Here is a 19,398-nt window from a genome sequence, read left to right as displayed (position 1 = left end):
CAGATTTTTAAACAAAATGTGGGACTTCTTGTCAAATGGCTTTAGCCTCAACTAACATATTGTCTTGACTTGGCCACCTGCACCTCTTTCACCTCATCAGTGATGAAACTCTGAGACACACACTAATGTGATATCAGTAGTGGTACAACCAGCACTAGAGCAGAACATATTTCCTTTTCTAAAAGCAGAAACAAAAACCCTGTTTTGAGCAGGTCTTGTGGTGCATCTCCAGCCTTGCTTTCGGTTCTTGAATGTACCTGGTTGACACATTCCCGCCCATTGTTATGCTTGCTAGCAGTACCTCACAGGTGATGTGTAAATCTACCATTTTGTGGGTTTTCATTTTTTGATAAAGTTATAAATATGACTAAGTAAGCTATGCAAATAATGAGCTTCCTTTGTGAGACGTAACACATTCAGTGATTTGTTTCTATATTTTGGTAAATTCCCTCTTTACTTGCTTTTTGTGGTTGAAAATTAAGCTCTAAACCTCAACCCAGTCAAAAATACAAAAAAACAAAACAGATTTACACTCGCCTCAGGGGTCCACATGAAAAAGTAAATGATCCTGAGTGATAGTGTGACCTTCAGCTATACAAGCTAAGGCTTGAGATAAGCATGCCTAGAGACCAGTTGCCACCAACTGGTGGCCTTTGGCAACCGTTGCTCATTAGGAAAAAAAAAAAGTGTGTTGTGTGACCGGTCGGCAAGTGGTTGTAGGCAGTCACTGTAAAGTTGATTGCTAAAGCTCCAGTCATACAGGCCTAGAAATCAGTCAGATAATCCCAATCAGAAATCAGTGGTAATCCCAAGTTACAAAGGAAAAAAAGCATTATTCCTTCACTGGTTAGCTAGTGGTTCCTGGGTGATGTTAGCAGACACTCGGTGAAATTGGTCATAAAGAGAGAAGTTTTTTTTGGTTGTTTGTTTTTAATCAAAGGCATGTGGATGTGTTTAAAAAAAGAAGAAAAAAAGATAGGGGTGCTATTTTATGACTTCTGTCTTTTGCCCACTGAGCTAAAAAAAAAAAAAAAAGAAAGATAACTGACTGTTAAGTGAACTGGATTTAATGGAGGTAATTGTCAGAAAAGGTGAGAACAGTGAAATTGTTAGACAATGCTGCTTTTAAAGGTTAGGGTATTAAAGTTTAAATAAACTGAGGAAAAATGAAAATATAATTAGTTGGCCACTAACACTAGTTAGATGTTTAGTAAAAACAAAGAAGTGAGTGTGCTGGAATAAAGCCATTGTTTTCCAAAATGCTGCCCAGGTGCAGGTCTTTTGAAAGGAGGCATACTGCACATTGAGGGCTGTGCTGTTGTGTGTTTGTAAGCTGGTTCAGGCATTTTCTTTACATCAACTTATTGTTTGGTGCACTTTTTTGGAATTGGTGAATTTATTTGGATTTATGATGTAGATTGATGTAGAAGCTAGGAATTGTTAATGTGTGAGTGCATTTTTTTCAGTTTGTTTCTGCATTCATAATTAAACACATATATATAACATTAGGTTTTTAGTTTGGATTTTAAGCTACATTTGCTTTTGATACTTGGTCTGCCATTGTATTTTTTTTCTTTTCATAGCAGGATAGACCTGAAATCCAGAAAGATTATTACATGAGATCTGATTTTGATGGTCTGCATTTTTTCTAGACGTCATCTCCTAACTCATCTAATGAGAACTCTCCAGTGAGCCCACCAGATGAGCAGGGCCAGGGGGATGGTCCCCCTCAGCTGGAAGAGGAAGAGCCAGCTTTTCCTCACACTGACCTAGCCAAGCTCGATGACATGATCAACAGGTAGGTCACATTTAAGTCTCGGCTATGACAGAGAGTAAACTCAAATTGTTTTGTAAGCATACATAACTTGGTTAAAAACATTTTTTTAAATTGGGGGGAAGGCAGGACCCATGTCTTCTGGCATACTCTGCAGAGTCTATTTAAAATTTGCTTTGTGTTCAGTCTGAACACATCACACCATTTACACTCTCACAGCAGAGTTGCCTAACAGCAAAGTAAATATAGCTCTTTGGGGTGCAGGTAGACAATATCAATGTAATATTTATGCATTTTACACAGATAAATATTACAAATATTGCACAGTATCCTTTTCCTCTTTTTTTTTTCTGGCTATTCATGTCTTTCTGTTCTCCTAGGCCTCGTTGGGTTGTTCCAGTTTTGCCAAAAGGAGAGTTAGAAGTCCTCTTGGAAGCTGCTATAGACCTGAGTAAAAAAGGTGGGAGTGCACAGAATGTTCTTTTTCATAGAGGAGCTTTGTGGCACTGACATCCTGCAGTCTGTGCTTATGGCTTTCACTGGCTAGTTTTTTGTCAGTATAATATAATGTGAAACATCTAACAGATGTAGGAAATCTGTCATTTGAGCTTGTTAAATAATGAAACACTCAGTAGAATATAAAATAGTCAGTGATTTCTTTTGCCTGTTTTACTTAATTTTCCTTGCGTGCTTTGCACATCAAGAGTGCCTGGATGTGTAAAAATACTTAAATAATTTACAAAGAAATAAAATGGAATATTACAAAATCTTCATGTGTAGTTGTAAATTTCAGATGCAAGTGTTTTTGTAACTTTTTTAGAACTTCATCATATTGATTAATTGATTAAAAAGATTAGCACTAAACTCAAACATTTTCCCATTTGGTACTTGGTTTTGTACTTTTTGTTAAATACACATAACCTTTACTTTTATTTAATCTGCAATATTGACATAATTATGTAAAGAGAACAGTGAAGAACTGGCCTTGCTATTGCAGTGTAGGTGTTCAGCTCTGTGCTGCTTATAACATTGCTAACAATTACCTTTTAAATGTTCTTTAAATTGATCCAAGATTTACAGTTATGCAATCAAAATATGTTGTTAACATATGTTTTGTATTTCTTATATGAAGTATACCAAAAGGGTTTAACTTTTAAATTGCATCAGTGATGATATTAATCTTGTGCATATAGGGCAGTTGTCTCTTTTGATGAAATCCACCAAAGTCAGTGAGGAATCAAAAAGAGCGAGTTGTATGCAGAGACATTTTTTGTACTGGAAGTGCCCATGACCTCCTTAGCAGAGGCTTCTCTCAGGTGCTTGTTGTTGCTAGGTTACAAAACCGTCTTCTTTAAAGTTTTCTCCTCTGTCATTATTTTTAGTGTTGCTACTGTAAGTTATGCCCCTTCTGATTGGTCTCTAAGAGAGAAGTGACATTGATGAGAGCAGGAGTATTCCCAAAACTGACTCGAGAGGCCTGTAAAGCACAGCGGAAAAATGCTGTGTGCCTGAGGGCATTTTTGCTCTGAGGACTATGAGTGGTATCAGTGCTCAGCTTCATAGGATTTCTATAGAAGTGCTGACAGCGCATAAAACTGCATATAGACACAGGCCCTTAGTTAGGTTCTTATTTTATGTTTATGTTAACTGAACAAGTTTATTATTCTTAGTCTTCAGACTTCTCTAAACACTTTTTCCAAGTGTTTTTCTTTTTCTACTGTTGGCCCTGGATAATGTCAGAAAGAAAGGAAATCCTTGACTCTCCAAACCTTCTGTTTATGAGAGGCACCCAATCAGAAGATAGTCAACTCAAATATGTTTTTCACTATATGAATGCTTTGTTGTTGTTTTTGTGCTTCTTATTCTTCTTATTTTCCATCTCCTTCTTCACCTTGCTATTATTATTATTATTATTATTATTATTATTATTATTATTATTCTAATGGGTGACTTTTTTTGCAGGACTGGATGTGAAGTGTGAAGCATGTCAGAGGTTTTTCCGAGATGGTTTGACTATTTCCTTCACAAAAATCCTCACAGACGAGGCAGTCAGTGGTTGGAAGTTTGAAATTCATGTGAGTTTTTTTGTTTCTGCCTTACAGTTTGGTTTGGTTTTTTAAAGATGAGTATGCTTTCAAATAATCACAATAAAGAACCTATATAGTATATTTAAAAGCAAATTCACATTTGTATGAGATACAAAATCGTTGTTGTATGTTAGATGCTTTTCTAAAATTTGATTTAAAGGTGCAGAAGTGAAAATCTACCATTTTGTGGGTTTTAATTTTTTCATAAAGTTATAAATATGACTAAGTAAGCTATGCAAATAATGAGCTTCCTTTGTGAGACGTAACACATTCAGTGATTTGTTTCTATATTTTGGTAAATTCCCTCTTTACTTGCTTTTTGTGGTTGAAAATTAAGCTCTAAACCTCAACCCAGTCAAAAATACAAAAAAACAAAACAGATTTACACTCGCCTCAGGGGTCCACATGAAAAAGTAAATGATCCTGAGTGATAGTGTGATCTTCAGCTATACAAGCTAAGGCTTGAGTTAAGCATGCCTTGAGACCAGTTGCCACCAACTGGTGGCCTCTGGCAACCGTTGCTCATTAGGGAAAAAAAAAGGGTGTTGTGTGACCAGTCGGCAAGTGGTTGTAGGCAGTCACTGTAAAGTTGATTGCTAAAGCTCCAGTCATACAGGCCTAGAAATCAGTCAGTGGTAATCCCACTGGTTAGCTAGTGGTTCCTGGGTGATGTTAGCAGACACTCGGTGAAATTGGTCATAATGAGGGATGGCAGTCTGTAAAACCTGTTTCTTCATTCTTTGCCTTTATCTCATTAGATACATCCATTGTTCAGATCTTAGGTTGGTCTGCAAAGTGAGTTGTTGTGTAGTTTTTGTAGATTTAATAGAAAGAGGCATTTGCAGCAGTGATCAGTGATCTTTTTTTTTTCTTCTTAAGCTCTTGTTCTTGAAATTGATCTGTGGAACGTCCTTGAAGTAAACCAGTGAGACAGATGTGTGAGGATTTAAAGGCGGAAAAGGGGTTTTTGTTTCTCTTCCTCACTGTGGATTCTTTTTTTTCTTTTTTAAAATCTAATCTTTTTCAGTATATTATACATCATCATGCTTGTCACCTGCAGCTCCTTTTAAAATTAGACACTGAGAAGATGAAGCAGCCAGAGACTTGTAAAGTCTAAAAGCTTGCTGGGAATGCTGTGATGAGTCAGTCCTGTATTGATTGCTCATATCTGGTTTCTACAGACATGTGAACTAGCCAGGAGCCATGCAGAACAGCCTGGTTGCTGGAATTTGACCAATGGCGTGACTAGCAGGAGTGCTCTTCCTTTGTTTGTGTGGAAGTGTAATTTCTTTTGTTGACAATGTGGAATCCTGATTAAAGGCAACAAAATGTGGGTGTAATGAGTGAAATATGCAATTTTTCTCTAGCTTAGGGGCTGAAGAGTTAAGCTTGTCAGACTTCAGGGTTACTGGGGAGAAACCATGAATAGTAAAATGTGTGTTGCAAGATTGTTATAAAGGCTGCAGTTATAAGATAAATAACAAAAAAAGAAGAAGATTTTATTCATCCAAAATCAGATTAAGCTTGCTGTAAATTCTTACATGGGTATGGCCCTGCATGCCATTGGATTAGCCACGTTTTCCCCTCTTTTGTTATAAACATTCAGTGTAAAATGTTTTTATTTTGGAATTTTTAAGAGCTGAGCTGCATGCCTAGTTTCTATGCTAAGATGATCTTCCAACTCACTGCTATTGACTTAATTAATTAATTAATTAATTAATATAGTTTAATTAGGCTGTTAAGGAAACTCTTGTTATCGTCACTAAACCAGAAGTTAATCACAGCAGTGTCGAGGCTGGGCTTTTTCCAGTCCTTGATCTTGTTCTTGTGATCCTGCCTTTCTTTCTTTTAATCTCGGGTTTTATTCCACAGAGGTGTATCATAAATAACACACACCGGTTGGTGGAGCTATGTGTGGCCAAGCTCTCTCAGGACTGGTTTCCTCTACTGGAGCTGTTGGCCATGGCCACCAACCCTCACTGCAAGTTCCACATCTACAATGGCACACGGCCCTCTGAGACCGTCCCTGCTGGAGCACAGCTGGCTGATGATGAACTCTACGCTCGACCACCAGACCCTCGATCTCCCAAGGTGACTCAGTACAACAGTTGACCATAAAAACTGTAAAATAACTAGTTTATAATCTGATTCGCATTAAGTGATCTAGACTGATCCAGTCATGCGTATTGTATAACAAATCCTTTGGTGTATGGAAAATTATCAAGATATGTCATGCAGAAGATGAGCTTTGAGTTTTCTTTCTTTTGAGGAGAGTTAGCTCGTCTTTCTTCCTCAAGACAAACTCCATCAAGTGACATTTTAGTTTTGCCCTGAAGACCCTTTTGAAATAAAGAATCCCTCTCTGGAGCTGCCTGATAAAGAATAACATGGACTTCACTGTCCCTAAGACATTTAATGCTTATGTCAGAAAGCAGGTTGTATAAAAGGGAAGGTGGATACACCAGAGAATAAGAATTGTACAGTAAAGGAGTGATGAATGCAGTGTGGGCACAGGGTCAGTAGAAGCAGTACTGCAGTATTGCTTGCCTGTCTGCCTGTCTATTGGCAGGGGGCCCAGGACTACTTAGTGTTTTACTGTGCTGTTAAGTCAGAGATTATTATTATTATTATTATTACTATTATTTTTAGGAAATTTAAATCAAATTACTCATTACTAAATATTTAACGGCAGTGCCAAATTTAAGTTAATTTTTAGCTAAAGGAAGACCAGCTACATTAAAATAAAAGAGTTGAAGTTTGTTCCCCTTAGCAGTGTGCCTCTTTCACAAGCCATGCATCTCGACTGAGAATAAATATAGAAACCAAAGAATAGATATGTTTCTTTAAGCTTGTCAATAGGAATTTAGTTTGAGAAGTTGTTCATTTTCACAGAGAAAACAATTACTGTTGTAGTTTCAACCTAAAGTCTCTGAATGGAAGCTGATGATAGTTTAGCATGTGTAACCAACCTGACTTCACATTAAAGGGTGCTTATACAGTTTGTTTTTGTCCCTTGTTTATTCTGATCACAGGGTTGGTTGGTGGACTTAATAAACAAATTTGGCACGTTAAACGGGTTTCAAATTTTGCACGATCGCTTCATGAGCGGCCAAGCACTGAACGTCCAGATCATCGCTGCACTTATCAAGTAAGTGCTGCCACAGCACAAGGTTTTACACCACGTTGCAAAGTGCTTTTGGTGTAAGGGTCTTGTTTCTGGAACTGAATTTCTGTTTCTACTTTCTGTTTTACAGGCCTTTTGGCCAGTGTTATGAGTTTCTCACATTGCACACAGTAAAGAAGTACTTCCTTCCGGTCATCGAGATGGTTCCCCAGTTTCTAGAGAATCTCACAGATGAGGAGCTAAAGAAAGAGGCCAAGAATGAAGCCAAAAATGACGCACTGTCCATGATAATCAAGTCTCTGAAGAATCTGGCTTCTCGTGTACCAGGGCAGGAGGAGACCGTGAAGAATTTAGAGATTTTTAGGTTAAAAATGATTCTTAGGTAAATATCAAATTCAGTCTTCTCTGATAAAGATTTTGTTTAACTTTAAGTTTGATCAGGTTTTAAACATTTTTTTGTTTGTTTTTTACCACCAGGTTATTGCAAATTTCTTCTTTTAATGGCAAAATGAATGCACTAAATGAAGTTAACAAGGTCATCTCCAGTGTGTCCTACTACACTCATCGGCATAACCCTGAGGAGGAGGAATGGCTGACTGCAGAGCGTATGGCGGTACGCTCAGCTCTTAACATTTGTGTTTTACATCAGGGATTTTAATGTCTGTGAAATTCATTTCTCCTTTACACATCTCATCATGGTGCTTCAGGAATGGATCCAACAGAACCACATCCTGTCCATTGTGCTGAGGGACAGTTTGCATCAGCCACAGTATGTCGAGAAACTGGAGAAGATCCTTCGCTTTGTTATCAAAGAGAAAGCTCTTACCATGCAGGATCTGGACAACATCTGGGCTGCACAGGTACTCTGCAATTGATCATTTAAAAAAAATGAAAAATTATAGCCTAAGAGCCCTTACTCGTGGTTTTATCAACTACTCTTATTTTCATACGGAGGCAAAAATCTAAATTAGATAAAACCTTGCAGATGGTTGAACAGATGCAGCAATACAGCACAGTACGGCATTGTTGCAAGATTACAAAACATGTTTTATGGGGCTTTGATCCAGGACGTGGTACGCACTGTGCTTGACGTTCGCGTTCAGTGCACTGTTTCAGGGACCTGTGGCCAAAGGAGCAAAATGGGCACTTTCAAAAACTTGTGCAAGATGTCAGTCATCTATGCACCAAGCTATGTCACTGTTAAAATGCATACCTGGTGCAGCTCTTTCCAAGAAAAGAATGCAGTAAATGTAGTACAATGGTACAAGCATGCATGCACCAACGCACAATATCAAATTTTCCTCCCTTTTGTATTTGCTGTAGCAAAGGCAACTTCATTCTTCACAAGAGCTCCTGAGGTCTATGCTTGGGCTTTGCTCTGCATGGCAACAGACTGCCATTGCACAGTACAAGTCATTAAAAACGATGGCTTTCAGATTGCAGCGTGAAAGCACCTTTTAAATGTGTGGTTTTGTTTTGTCTTTTTCTTTAGAGAGAGATTTTACTAGTGGTTTCTAAGAATCCTGAAGATTATAATTGTTTTGCACTGGCGCCAGCTTTATTGGACTATGTTTTACAATTTTAAGATTTTAAAGATGCGGAACAAATAATAAATAAATAAAAAGATGTGTCCTTGCCCAGGTATGTTTTATAGATTTGTTTTTTTCTAACCTCAACCCTGTTTGTGCAGTATCTGTACAAACTGTGCCTCCATGGTGTGATCATGGCACACAGCTCTAGATTTCTGCAGTACTCACACCTATAATTTACTGAGTATGTATACGTCATCTTTCAAATCTGTCTTACAAGAAAGAGCTGGCAAAGATTCAAAAGAATACAATCAGCTGACAGAACAGAACAATAATCAACGAATCATTAAAAACAATTGCAAGGATAATTAAACCTGTTAGCAATGATCACAACTCTAAGGACAGGTTCGACTTAATTCTAGTTGAAGAGTGCGTATGTACTTGACACGCCAAGTTTGCTGCTTACATTGGGGAATATTGAAGGTTATGTTTTTACTGGGTTTTGAATTGTAGTTAGAAAATGTAAAGAGATGAGAAATATGAGGAGGATTGGAAGCAGTAATAGTCTCTTATAAATGGATGACATTTACAAAGCAATTGAATCCAACCTTTTCAATACATACGTTTAAAGTTTTTCATAACTTATGAAGTGTTGTATTCTATGGTAGATACTGATGTAGTTTTGTTTTGCAGCAGGACACTAAAATGTATGCACATAGTCAAGGACAGACATGAAGGTTGGACTGCATGATATTTTTTTTAAGCTGGCAAAATACAGACATCCTTTTATTCTTATCAAAAGGGTTAGATAGAAAGAATGAGATGGAAGGTGAGTCAGGGCTGAGCTGGGGTGGAGCCTGAAGCATGTAGAACACTGTCATCACCAAGAAAAGGACATGATTTGGAAAGTAAACTTCTCTGGACCAGACTTCACGCACTTTCAACATTCTAGTAAATTGACTTAAAATGATCCACTGTTAATAGGGAATTTTCTCTCATTTAAACAAGCAAATTAGAATATACTTTTTGTAGTGTCTTTATAATAGCCAGAGTAAACCCTTTATCACATAGTTTCTGGTAGAATATAAATATTGTGACCCTGACAGCTGAACTGTTCTGTGTATGTCTGCAGGCTGGTAAACATGAGGCCATTGTTAAAAATGTCCACGACCTGTTGGCTAAGCTGGCGTGGGACTTCTCGCCTGAGCAGCTGGATCACCTTTTTGACTGTTTCAAGGTGAGTAAGACTTGTCCTCAGTAGTTACAGGCGATAAAGGATTTTTGTCCACAATGTATATTTTTCATTTTCTTTCAGCTGAATCGTGCTGCAGTGTAATTGTTCCACTGATACTACTGTAACCCCCCCCCCCTCCCTTCTATAGGCAAGCTGGACCAATGCCAGCAAGAAGCAGCGTGAAAAACTGTTGGAACTTATTCGCCGCTTGGCTGAGGATGATAAGGATGGTGTGATGGCCCACAAGGTCCTTAACTTGCTGTGGAACCTGGCACACAGCGATGATGTTCCTGTAGACATCATGGACCAGGCTCTCAGTGCTCACATCAAGATATTGGACTATAGTTGCTCACAGGTACATGCTGCGGTTTATGTTTGACTCCGAAAATATGAAAATAATAGGCTGGTCTTTCTTAACTCTATACTGATGATGTTTAATTTTCATTCACAGGACAGAGACACCCAGAAGATTCAATGGATAGATCGCTTCATAGAGGAGCTACGAACCAATGACAAATGGGTGATCCCTGCCCTTAAGCAAATCAGAGAAATCTGTAGCCTCTTTGGAGAAGCTCCTCAAAACCTCAGGTAAGGTCATGGTGGAAATCTATTCCTACATAAATGCACAAAAAGCACAGTTCTAATACTGGCAATTATTATTATTTTTAAAGGTATCATTTACTGTACTTTTAATGCTTTATGATGAATTATTTATATTTATTTTGCACAGAATGCCTGAACACTCATAAAGAAAACATAATTTTCTGTGTTTGAGCTGAGCATTTGTCCCAATGGCTGAGGCGTGTCAATTTTGCATTTCAGAAAATTAATGGCATTGCAGTTTACGTTTTATTACACCGCTGTAAGATAACATTTTTTGTCTGCAACTCATTCCAGTGCACTAATTATCCATCAGCACTAACCAACAAAGCTGGACAACCTTTTTTTCTTTCTTTATTTGTTCAATATCTCTCAGTAAATCAGTCAAGCAACATGGGTTGGTGAGCATTGTTTTGTTTTGGATACACTGGAAAGAGCTGAAAAGCTGCACTTTCCGCTTTATTTCGGACCAAAAGCTTTTACATAAGATCGCATTATGCCAGTCAAAATACACAATACTTTATAGACACGACACTAGTTCTGTCCAGTAAATAATATTAGTTAATTAAGTTCATCTGAGAAACTTTACAGATCACAAATATACCTTAATGGAATTCAGCCATTATCAATTTAATTATTAACACTTGGCGTCAAGCATACTTTAAAGCTTGTTCTGCGAGTGAATCAGGTTATCGTGCAGCCCCCCCCCCCCCCCCCCTTCTTTCTTTTCTTTTTTTTCTTTTTTTTTTTTTTAAGCTGTAGTGCTCCAGCAACTCAGGGTCTTCAGGCCCCAGAATAGCATTGATTTAAAGTTACTATAATAAATAATTTTAAGTTTGATTGTGCAACATTAAATTGTTTAGACTTGGAGTAGTGTTTTTCTTTAATAGTAACTGTAGAAAATATGTAGCACACATGCCTGTTGTTTTTCAGAAAGAAAATGCCAATTTACATACAAACGAGCTTAGCGGGGTAAGTTTAATGCTAATTCCAGGGCTCTTCCTATTTCTGTGTTACGTCAAGTCTAACTTTCTCTTTGACACATTAAAATGTATAAAAAAAATGCAAAATCCCTGCCGTGAATACGCTTAAGCAATTCCTTCATGGGTTTCATCTCAAATGACTTACTGCTTATTCAAATTCCTTAAAGTTTGTGCATGTGTAGGTCAGACAAGATTAGGACAGCTCTAAATTGCATTAACTTTTATCATTAATGTTGTGTTGTTTGAAACCTTGGTGACCCAGGTAGCAAGTGTTTGCTTAGCTGTCAGGTTGTTTATAGGAGCAATTCCCCTTAAGAGCAAAAATGAGTCCTACTGAGAATTATAGCTTATATACCAAAGTTGCATCAGTTTGTCTCATAATTGTAATTGATGACTATCTTTAGTAAGGATTTTTGTTTTGAAATCACATGAGGCTTCTAACAACTTAAGTGTGACAGGTCTGTGGACTGCTTACATGAGTAACTAACGTTATGCTCTCAGTTTTGAACAGAATCAGGGTAATCTCGGTATTTATGGTGACATTAATACATTCAGGGTGTGGTTGATTCTTTCAAAGCAGTTACTCAATGATGTAAAATGCAGTTATATAATAGGTGAAGAAAAGCCATCCCTGGATAAACTCTAGTGTGTTTAATTTCTCTAGAGAATCTTGGTGGGAGTTTCTCGGTGGGAGCCATGGTGCATACACAGCATTTAATGTAGTAGTGAGTTGCACAGCTCAATGAAAGGTCCTTTGAGATGGAGCCCGGCTCTTCCTGATGCCTTTCAGCTCAAATCATTCAATGCAAAAATATCAGAGGTATTTCATGCCTTGGATCCACATGTCTCATTTATGTTAACATGTTTTTTTCCCCCTTTTTTTAGTGTTATATATTTTTTTTAAATGTTATATTTTTTTATGAATTCAAATTGATAATTGGTGTCATCACCGTGCTGTTTTTTTTTAAGTTGTTCTTATAAGACAATATAGCTGATGAGTATAATGGGATGGAGAAAAGAAAAAATATTAAAATGATTTTAAGTATCTGCTGATTCCCGCAGGACTCTTTATGGTTTATACTGGCTCTCAAAAGTACAGGTTTGCAGGCTTATTCATTTTCAGACCAAAACATTCTTGTGGAAATAAGGCATGAAATGGCCTTTATTGATATGACTTTCTTTGCTGGTTATTCTATAGCATACATACATACACAGATGCAATGAAAGCTGCTTTATTTATGCCCCTAATACGGACATATGAGAAATTAGTCTTGCTATGTTTTCTCAATCACAGTTGTATCACTAAAAGTATGTAGATTCAATTTCAGGCTGGTCAACAGTCTTGTTTTTTTACTCACTGCTTTAAAACCCCCTATATCCACCAATCCTCCTGCTGTTCTCTCTTCAGTCAAACTCAGAGAAGTCCTCATGTTTTTTACCGCCATGACCTGATCAACCAGCTGCAGCATAACCACGCTCTGGTGACGCTTGTGGCTGAGAACCTCTCAGCCTACATGGAGACCATGAGGCAGTTGTCTAAAGGTACTTTGGTCAGACCAGATATGGTCCTCTATATTAGTTGTGGCAGTTGAATTTTGTACAACCTGCTGTGTGACTGAACATGTCTCTTTTTCAGAGGAACAAGCAGAGTTCGACCCACAGACAGTTAGACCAGGAAGCCGCTATAGCCATGTCCAGGAAGTCCAGGAAAGGCTCAACTTCCTGAGGTACATTACTTTGGGCATTGCATAGTTAAATATATATTAAATGTAGTAGTAAAGTAGTACTCCTTGGAGGGGAAAAAAGAAAGAAACAAGGTAGGATCCTGTGTAAAAATGTGCTAATATGATACAAGTCCACATATTGCGTCAACATCACTCTGACCTTCTGGCCACCAGGGTCCATTTAAATTTAAATTTGTATGCACCAGGTTTCTGCTAAAAGATGGCCAGCTGTGGCTGTGTGCCCCTCAGGCCAAGCAGATCTGGAAGTGTCTGGCTGAGAACGCAGTGTTTCTCTGTGACCGTGAGGCTTGCTTTAAATGGTATGGCTCTATTTCTCCTTGCCTATGGCATAATTAGTTTCTTAATTGACATTTTATAATCACAAAGTATGCTTTCTGAACGATGTGTTTCTTTCCCATCACTTAATAGGTACTCCAAACTGATGGGTGACGAGCCAGATCTGGACCCAGACATCAATAAGGACTTCTTTGAGAACAATGTTTTGCAGTTGGATCCCTCTCTGCTGACAGAGAATGGGATGAAGTGCTTTGAGAGGTTCTTCAAGGCTGTCAACTGCAGGGAGGGGAAATTGGTAGCAAAGCGCAGGGCCTACATGATGGATGACCTGGAACTAATAGGCTTGGACTATCTCTGGAGGGTGAGGAGAGAAGTTGCAACAGGCACACATGAACATTTAATTTTCTTTAACATTTATTTTTTAAGGTCATGAGAATTTGATTTAGGAGAAAAAAAAATTATACCTTGAAGATTGTAAACACGTTCTCTTTTTTTCACCTTAGTGCCAGAGCTAAGATGTCTAACTTACAAATTCTCTGTTTAGGTGCTTTAATAAAAATTTACTGTGCATGCTCTGCAGCTTTGAAACTTCACACAACTACCTGATGTTTGGGTTGTTAATGTTTTCACATGGCCTTTAAAGATGGGGCTGCTGTGCACTTATCTCAGACATCCACACACATGAATGCATTAAAGACTGACTTGCAGCTCTTCTGTTTTCTCCCAGGTGGTGATTCAAGGAAGTGACGACATTGCAAACCGAGCCATAGACCTGCTGAAAGAAATCTATACCAATCTGGGACCAAAACTACAAGTTAACCAGGTACTGTGACTTCTCTCAGTTAGAGAAACTGTTTCATTTGCTGTTCCAAATAGTTAGTTCGCATGTGTCAGTTAACAAATGTACTATATACATTACTAATATCGAAATTTTTGACCAGTTTTTTTTCTTGTCCCCCCCCCCCCCCCCCCCCTCTCCCCCTTTTAGGTTGAAATTCACGAAGACTTCATCCAGTCATGTTTTGACCGCCTGAAGGCATCCTACGACACCCTTTGTGTGTTAGATGGAGATAAAGACAGCATTAACTGTGCCCGTCAGGAGGCCATCCGTATGGTACGAGTTCTCACTGTGCTTAAGGAGTACATCAATGAGTGTGACAGTGACTACCATGAAGAGAGGACTATACTGCCCATGTCAAGGTACTGTCGCAATTACATCATTGATTCAGTTATCATAAATGCCCATATCTCATTTGTCAAATGTCATCCGGTTGACAAATAAAAACATGATACATGAAAACAAAACTACAGCACAAACATTTTGCAACATTTCTCTTCATGAGATAAGTAAGGTGTTGACATTACTTTTACTATATTTCAGTTATTTAAACCTCTTTACTCTTTTCTTCTTGCAGAGCTTTCCGTGGGAAGCATATCACATTGATTGTACGTTTCCCCAACCAAGGTCGACAGGTGGATGATTTGGATATCTGGTCACACACAAATGACACAATTGGCTCGGTTCGGCGTGGTATTCTAAACAGGATAAAAGCAAATGCTGCCCATACCAAGATCGAGCTCTTTATTGGTGGAGAGGTTGTTGATCCAGCTGACGACAGGAAGCTGATTGGACAGCTCAATTTGAAGGACAAAACGGTGAGAGTGTGATATTCTGTTGGACTGACAAAAGAATCACTCTGCTGAAGCTGCTGTACTGTGATTATTTTTTTTTAATGTACTTATAATATATTTATTTTTGCTCTTTATTAATAATGCATTAATGCTGCCTATACCAATATTAAGATTTTGAAATAAAAATGTTTCTTTGCACGGTAACTGTTTTTATACAGCTTATCACAGCCAAGCTGACCCAGGTGAGTGCCAATATGCCCTCGAGTCCAGACAGCTCATCTGACTCATCCACTGGCTCTCCTGGTAACCATGGTAACCACTACAGCGATGGCCCCAACCCTGAGGTGGAGAGCTGTCTTCCGGGTGTGGTAAGTAAAGTGAATAGATTCTGCATAAGCTGCACATGCAGTTTCCATGTTTCGTCGATATACTTGTACAGCACTAACAAGTGCTAGTTCATAGTTGATCAGACCCCTCTAAATATGATGCAGTAATGCAATTATGTGCTGCTCAGTATGTAAGCAGACGTACTGTAACACCCTCTGCTCTCTTTTAGATTATGTCGCTGCATCTGCGCTACATTTCCTTCCTGTGGCAAGTGGCCGACCTGGGGTGTAACCTTAACATGCCTCTGCTTAGAGATGGAGCTCGAGATCTCATGAAACTCATGCCCCCGGGTATTACACACACCTGTGCTCACAATATTACACACCTAGATTGCTTGGTGATAATGTACTCCTATGCTAATGCACACAGACGGTGTTATTTCAAGTGGTCTTGTTTGTGCGGTTTCTTTGTCCTTAGATAACACTACAGTGGAGAATCTGAGAGCTGTTTGTCTGGACCATGCCAAGCTTGGTGAGAACAGCCTGAGTCCTTCTTTGGACTCGCGCTTCTTTGGCCCCTCACCCTCACAAGTGCTCTACCTCATTGAGGTGAGTGTCACTGTGCCCTGCCTTGTTATACATTGTGTTCCTTTTTATCTATATACCCTTCATTATCAGATTTGCATAATGTATGCTGCTGTACATTGACCAGCAGTGGAACAACTCCACTGGCACCTGTAATTTTATAGTGTAATTTGTATTTAATAGGACTATTACACAGGAGTGAGTTTTGTTAGGTTATTTTTTTTCAGCCCTCATCATGTTTTTAAAGGAACTTTTTTTTCCTCCACTAATAGGGCATGCAGTCACTGCCTATGGGAGTTGACAAGCAAGGGAGAAAAATGAAATAAACATACATTGGATGAATATGATTTTTGCTGAGAATGTGTTTTTATAAATGAGTTTGCTGAAGCTGCCATGCTGGTTGTTTCATCCAGATTAAACTTTCAGTCCCAACAATTGACAAAGGTTGTGGGGTGTGGCTTTTGAACCTGTTTGATTCTTGGATGTGGGGCGTGCTAGAAAAATGTAAGATTGATTTTTTTTTTTCTTGTGTGTGTTCCAGGTTGTGTATGCTTTGCTGATGCCAGCCAGTGCCACTCTGGGTGAGGATGCCAGCGACTTCCAGTATAATTTCTTGAAAAGTGGTGGTCTGCCCCTGGTTTTAAGCATGCTCACCAGAAACAACTTCCTCCCATCTGCTGACATGGAGACACGGCGTGGAGCTTACCTAAATGCGCTCAAGATCGCCAAGCTCCTCCTGACTGCAGTAGGCTTTGGACACGTGAAGGCTGTTGCTGAGGCCTGCCAGCCTAATGCAGAGGGAAATATTCCTGTCTCCCCGGTTAGGTCACACTCATGATGCACACATAGACAAACCTGTATTACTTGTTTGACACTAGCACATTTGCTTGCCATACTCTTACATGCCTGCTTCTTTCTCAACACCTCTCTGCAGATAAATCAGGCTACTCATGACCAGGCACTGGTCCTCCAGAGTGCCCTGCAAAACATCCCCAACCCTGCCTCAGAATGCATGCTACGAAATGTAGCCATTCGCTTGGCCCAGCAGATTTCTGATGAGGTAAATTTTAGTGAGATAAGTTAAAGGAACTGATTTCTTTTTTTTTTTTTTATTGTTTTTTGTTTGGTTTTGTAGGGAGGTCAGGGTATCTTACCTTTTTTTTTTTTTCTTTTTTTCTTTAAATGTTTTATTTTTTTATTTTTTTTATTTTTTTTTATGATAAAGGCAAATGTGTTTATAGGCATTAAAAGGGCTGGGATTAAGGGCTGACATAAATAGGTTGATATATAGTTAAAATTATTATATGTTTATATGAAAAGCATAAAATCTATTCAAGCAAACTCTGGATGAGTAGACCCATTTGAGCTATTATGTCTGTAACAGTAGATTTTCTGGAACTGTTTTTTTCACTAGAATTTCTTCCAGGCATCGAAGTACATCCCGGACATTTGTGTGATCCGTGCTATACAGAAAATTGTGTGGGCATCAGGCTGTGGTACAGTGCAGCTTGTTTTCAGTTCCAATGAGGAAATCAGCAAAATCTATGAGAAGGTAAAAATGACTCTGAATGCTGATGTGTTTTGTTGACTGTGTTCCAGCAGCACTTTAAAATGTCTGCCATCAGGTGTTTGATGTATGAGGAAAGAATGCAAAAGCTTGATCAGCAAAAGTCTAAATCCATACAAGGTTTTGATCAGCCTGGTGACCTTTATCTGTCTTTGTTTTTGTAGACGAATGCAGCGAAGGAACCAGATGGAGAGGATGAGCAGGTGTGCTGTGAAGCCCTGGAGGTGATGACACTGTGTTTTGCCCTCATGCCCACAGCTCTGGACACACTCAGTAAAGAGAAGGCGTGGCAGACCTTCATCATAGACTTGCTGCTACACTGCCACAGCAAGTAAGGATACCAGTTTGCATTCTAGCCACCTTCTGAGGCATGAGATTTATGCTTTGGGGCGGGGGAGACATGATGCTGATTTTGAAATCTGTTTTCAACAGATCTGTGCGGCAAATGGCCCAGGAGCAGTTCTTCCTTATGGCAACTAGGTGCTGTATGGGCCATCGACCCCTTCTCTTTTTTATCACCCTCCTCTTTACTGTACTAGGGGTGAGTGGTTATATTTCTTTTGTATTTTAATGCCATAACATCACTGCAGTCCACACTACAGAATCCTAACTTAATCCATGTCTGTTTCCAGAGTACGGCCAAAGAACGAGCCAAGCATGCTGGGGACTACTTCACGTTGCTCAGACATTTATTAAACTATGCCTACAATAGCAACATCAACCTGCCAAACGCTGAGGTGCTGCTCAACAATGAGATCGACTGGCTGAAACGAATACGGGTAAAAGAGCCTTTTAATCATTGTTAATGATTTGTTTTAGCTGTGCAAAATGTGTAAGGAATTACAATATAAGCTGTTGTTCAACTAGTTATTTAAGGCAGAAGTGAGGCTGTACTGTATGTTTTCACTTGCCAGGACGAAGTGAAGAGGACAGGGGAAACTGGAGTGGAGGAGACTATCTTGGAGGGCCACCTTGGAGTCACCAAAGAGCTTCTTGCCTTCCAAACCCCAGAAAAGAAGTATTACATCGGCTGCGAGAAGGGAGGAGCAAACCTCATTAAGGTGAAACACACATTCATGAAAACAGTGCTACTATAATGAGAATATGTCCATCCTGTATTTTTCTTGTTTCACATAACATCACTAAGAAACCATATCTTCTTCTTCTCCTTTTTTCCCCTGCTTGATTTAGGAGCTGATTGATGACTTCATCTTCCCAGCATCTAATGTTTACCTGCAGTACATGAAGACTGGCGAGTTCCCCACAGAGCAGGCCATCCCAGTGTGCAGCACTCCCGCTTCCATCAATGCTGGTTTTGAGCTCCTCGTGGCGCTGGCTGTTGGCTGTGTCCGCAACTTGAAACAGATAGTCGACACTCTGACTGACATGTACTATTTAGGTATGGAGATTGCTTTGGCTTTAGAGATGACGCTGCCAAGCAGCTTGTAAATTACAGTATAGATGAGGGTGTTTTTACTTTGTTCTCCATCTAGGTTGTGAGACGCTGACAGAGTGGGAGTACTTGCCTCCAGTGGGGCCACGGCCCAACAAAGGATTTGTAGGTCTGAAGAACGCTGGGGCCACTTGTTACATGAACTCTGTCATTCAGCAGCTATACATGATTCCTCCTATCCGCAATGGCATCCTTGCCATTGAGGGCACGGGGACCGATGTGGATGATGACATGTCGGGGGATGAGAAGCAGGAGAATGAGGTACAGTGAGAGTTTGTGTTGCAAGAGATTTAGTCCCAGTTTTCATCCTTTATCAGCATCCAGTGACTGACAGACTGGCCAACTATAAGCATGGAGGTCATGTAGGTAGAGCTTGGAGCTGAGGGCAGCATAATTACAAGACCAAATAGCAAATCACTTCACACAGTGACTTTCCCTCCCAGTTCTCATTTAGCTGCTATGATTTGTTTTCCCAACTAAACA

The 19,398-nt window shown here is 39.2% G+C and overlaps 1 protein-coding gene across 10 annotated transcripts in view; it reads left to right on the top strand.

Moving 5' to 3' along the window:
* usp9 (ubiquitin specific peptidase 9) overlaps positions 1–19,398 on the top strand; it is a 36,812-nt gene that overhangs the window by 6,297 nt on the left and 11,117 nt on the right. For 6 of the 10 annotated variants that reach the window (XM_087853020.1, XM_087853018.1, XM_087853022.1 and 3 more), the window contains exons 3-33: positions 1,653–1,798; positions 2,155–2,234; positions 3,737–3,849; positions 5,734–5,952; positions 6,894–7,009; positions 7,116–7,367; positions 7,463–7,598; positions 7,693–7,845; positions 9,647–9,751; positions 9,897–10,103; positions 10,200–10,336; positions 11,282–11,320; positions 12,740–12,873; positions 12,968–13,058; positions 13,262–13,375; positions 13,485–13,713; positions 14,080–14,175; positions 14,341–14,552; positions 14,768–15,008; positions 15,203–15,352; positions 15,541–15,661; positions 15,789–15,919; positions 16,437–16,715; positions 16,830–16,955; positions 17,310–17,447; positions 17,627–17,793; positions 17,895–18,003; positions 18,095–18,241; positions 18,377–18,523; positions 18,654–18,861; positions 18,956–19,176. In XM_087853020.1, the coding sequence (XP_087709146.1) occupies positions 1,653–1,798; positions 2,155–2,234; positions 3,737–3,849; positions 5,734–5,952; positions 6,894–7,009; positions 7,116–7,367; positions 7,463–7,598; positions 7,693–7,845; positions 9,647–9,751; positions 9,897–10,103; positions 10,200–10,336; positions 11,282–11,320; positions 12,740–12,873; positions 12,968–13,058; positions 13,262–13,375; positions 13,485–13,713; positions 14,080–14,175; positions 14,341–14,552; positions 14,768–15,008; positions 15,203–15,352; positions 15,541–15,661; positions 15,789–15,919; positions 16,437–16,715; positions 16,830–16,955; positions 17,310–17,447; positions 17,627–17,793; positions 17,895–18,003; positions 18,095–18,241; positions 18,377–18,523; positions 18,654–18,861; positions 18,956–19,176 (4,764 nt within the window). The remainder of the gene's footprint in view (positions 1–1,652; positions 1,799–2,154; positions 2,235–3,736; positions 3,850–5,733; positions 5,953–6,893; positions 7,010–7,115; positions 7,368–7,462; positions 7,599–7,692; positions 7,846–9,646; positions 9,752–9,896; positions 10,104–10,199; positions 10,337–11,281; positions 11,321–12,739; positions 12,874–12,967; positions 13,059–13,261; positions 13,376–13,484; positions 13,714–14,079; positions 14,176–14,340; positions 14,553–14,767; positions 15,009–15,202; positions 15,353–15,540; positions 15,662–15,788; positions 15,920–16,436; positions 16,716–16,829; positions 16,956–17,309; positions 17,448–17,626; positions 17,794–17,894; positions 18,004–18,094; positions 18,242–18,376; positions 18,524–18,653; positions 18,862–18,955; positions 19,177–19,398) is intronic. The other 4 variants (XM_087853025.1, XM_087853024.1, XM_087853021.1 and 1 more) reach the window with 3 other exon arrangements.

This window comes from Neolamprologus brichardi, chromosome 16 (assembly GCF_056152115.1).
Source record: "Neolamprologus brichardi isolate AB-2024 chromosome 16, ASM5615211v1, whole genome shotgun sequence".
NCBI lineage: Eukaryota > Metazoa > Chordata > Actinopteri > Cichliformes > Cichlidae > Neolamprologus > Neolamprologus brichardi.
The sequence above is the reverse complement of the archived record's forward strand: the minus strand, read 5'-3'. Positions and strand labels throughout refer to the sequence as shown.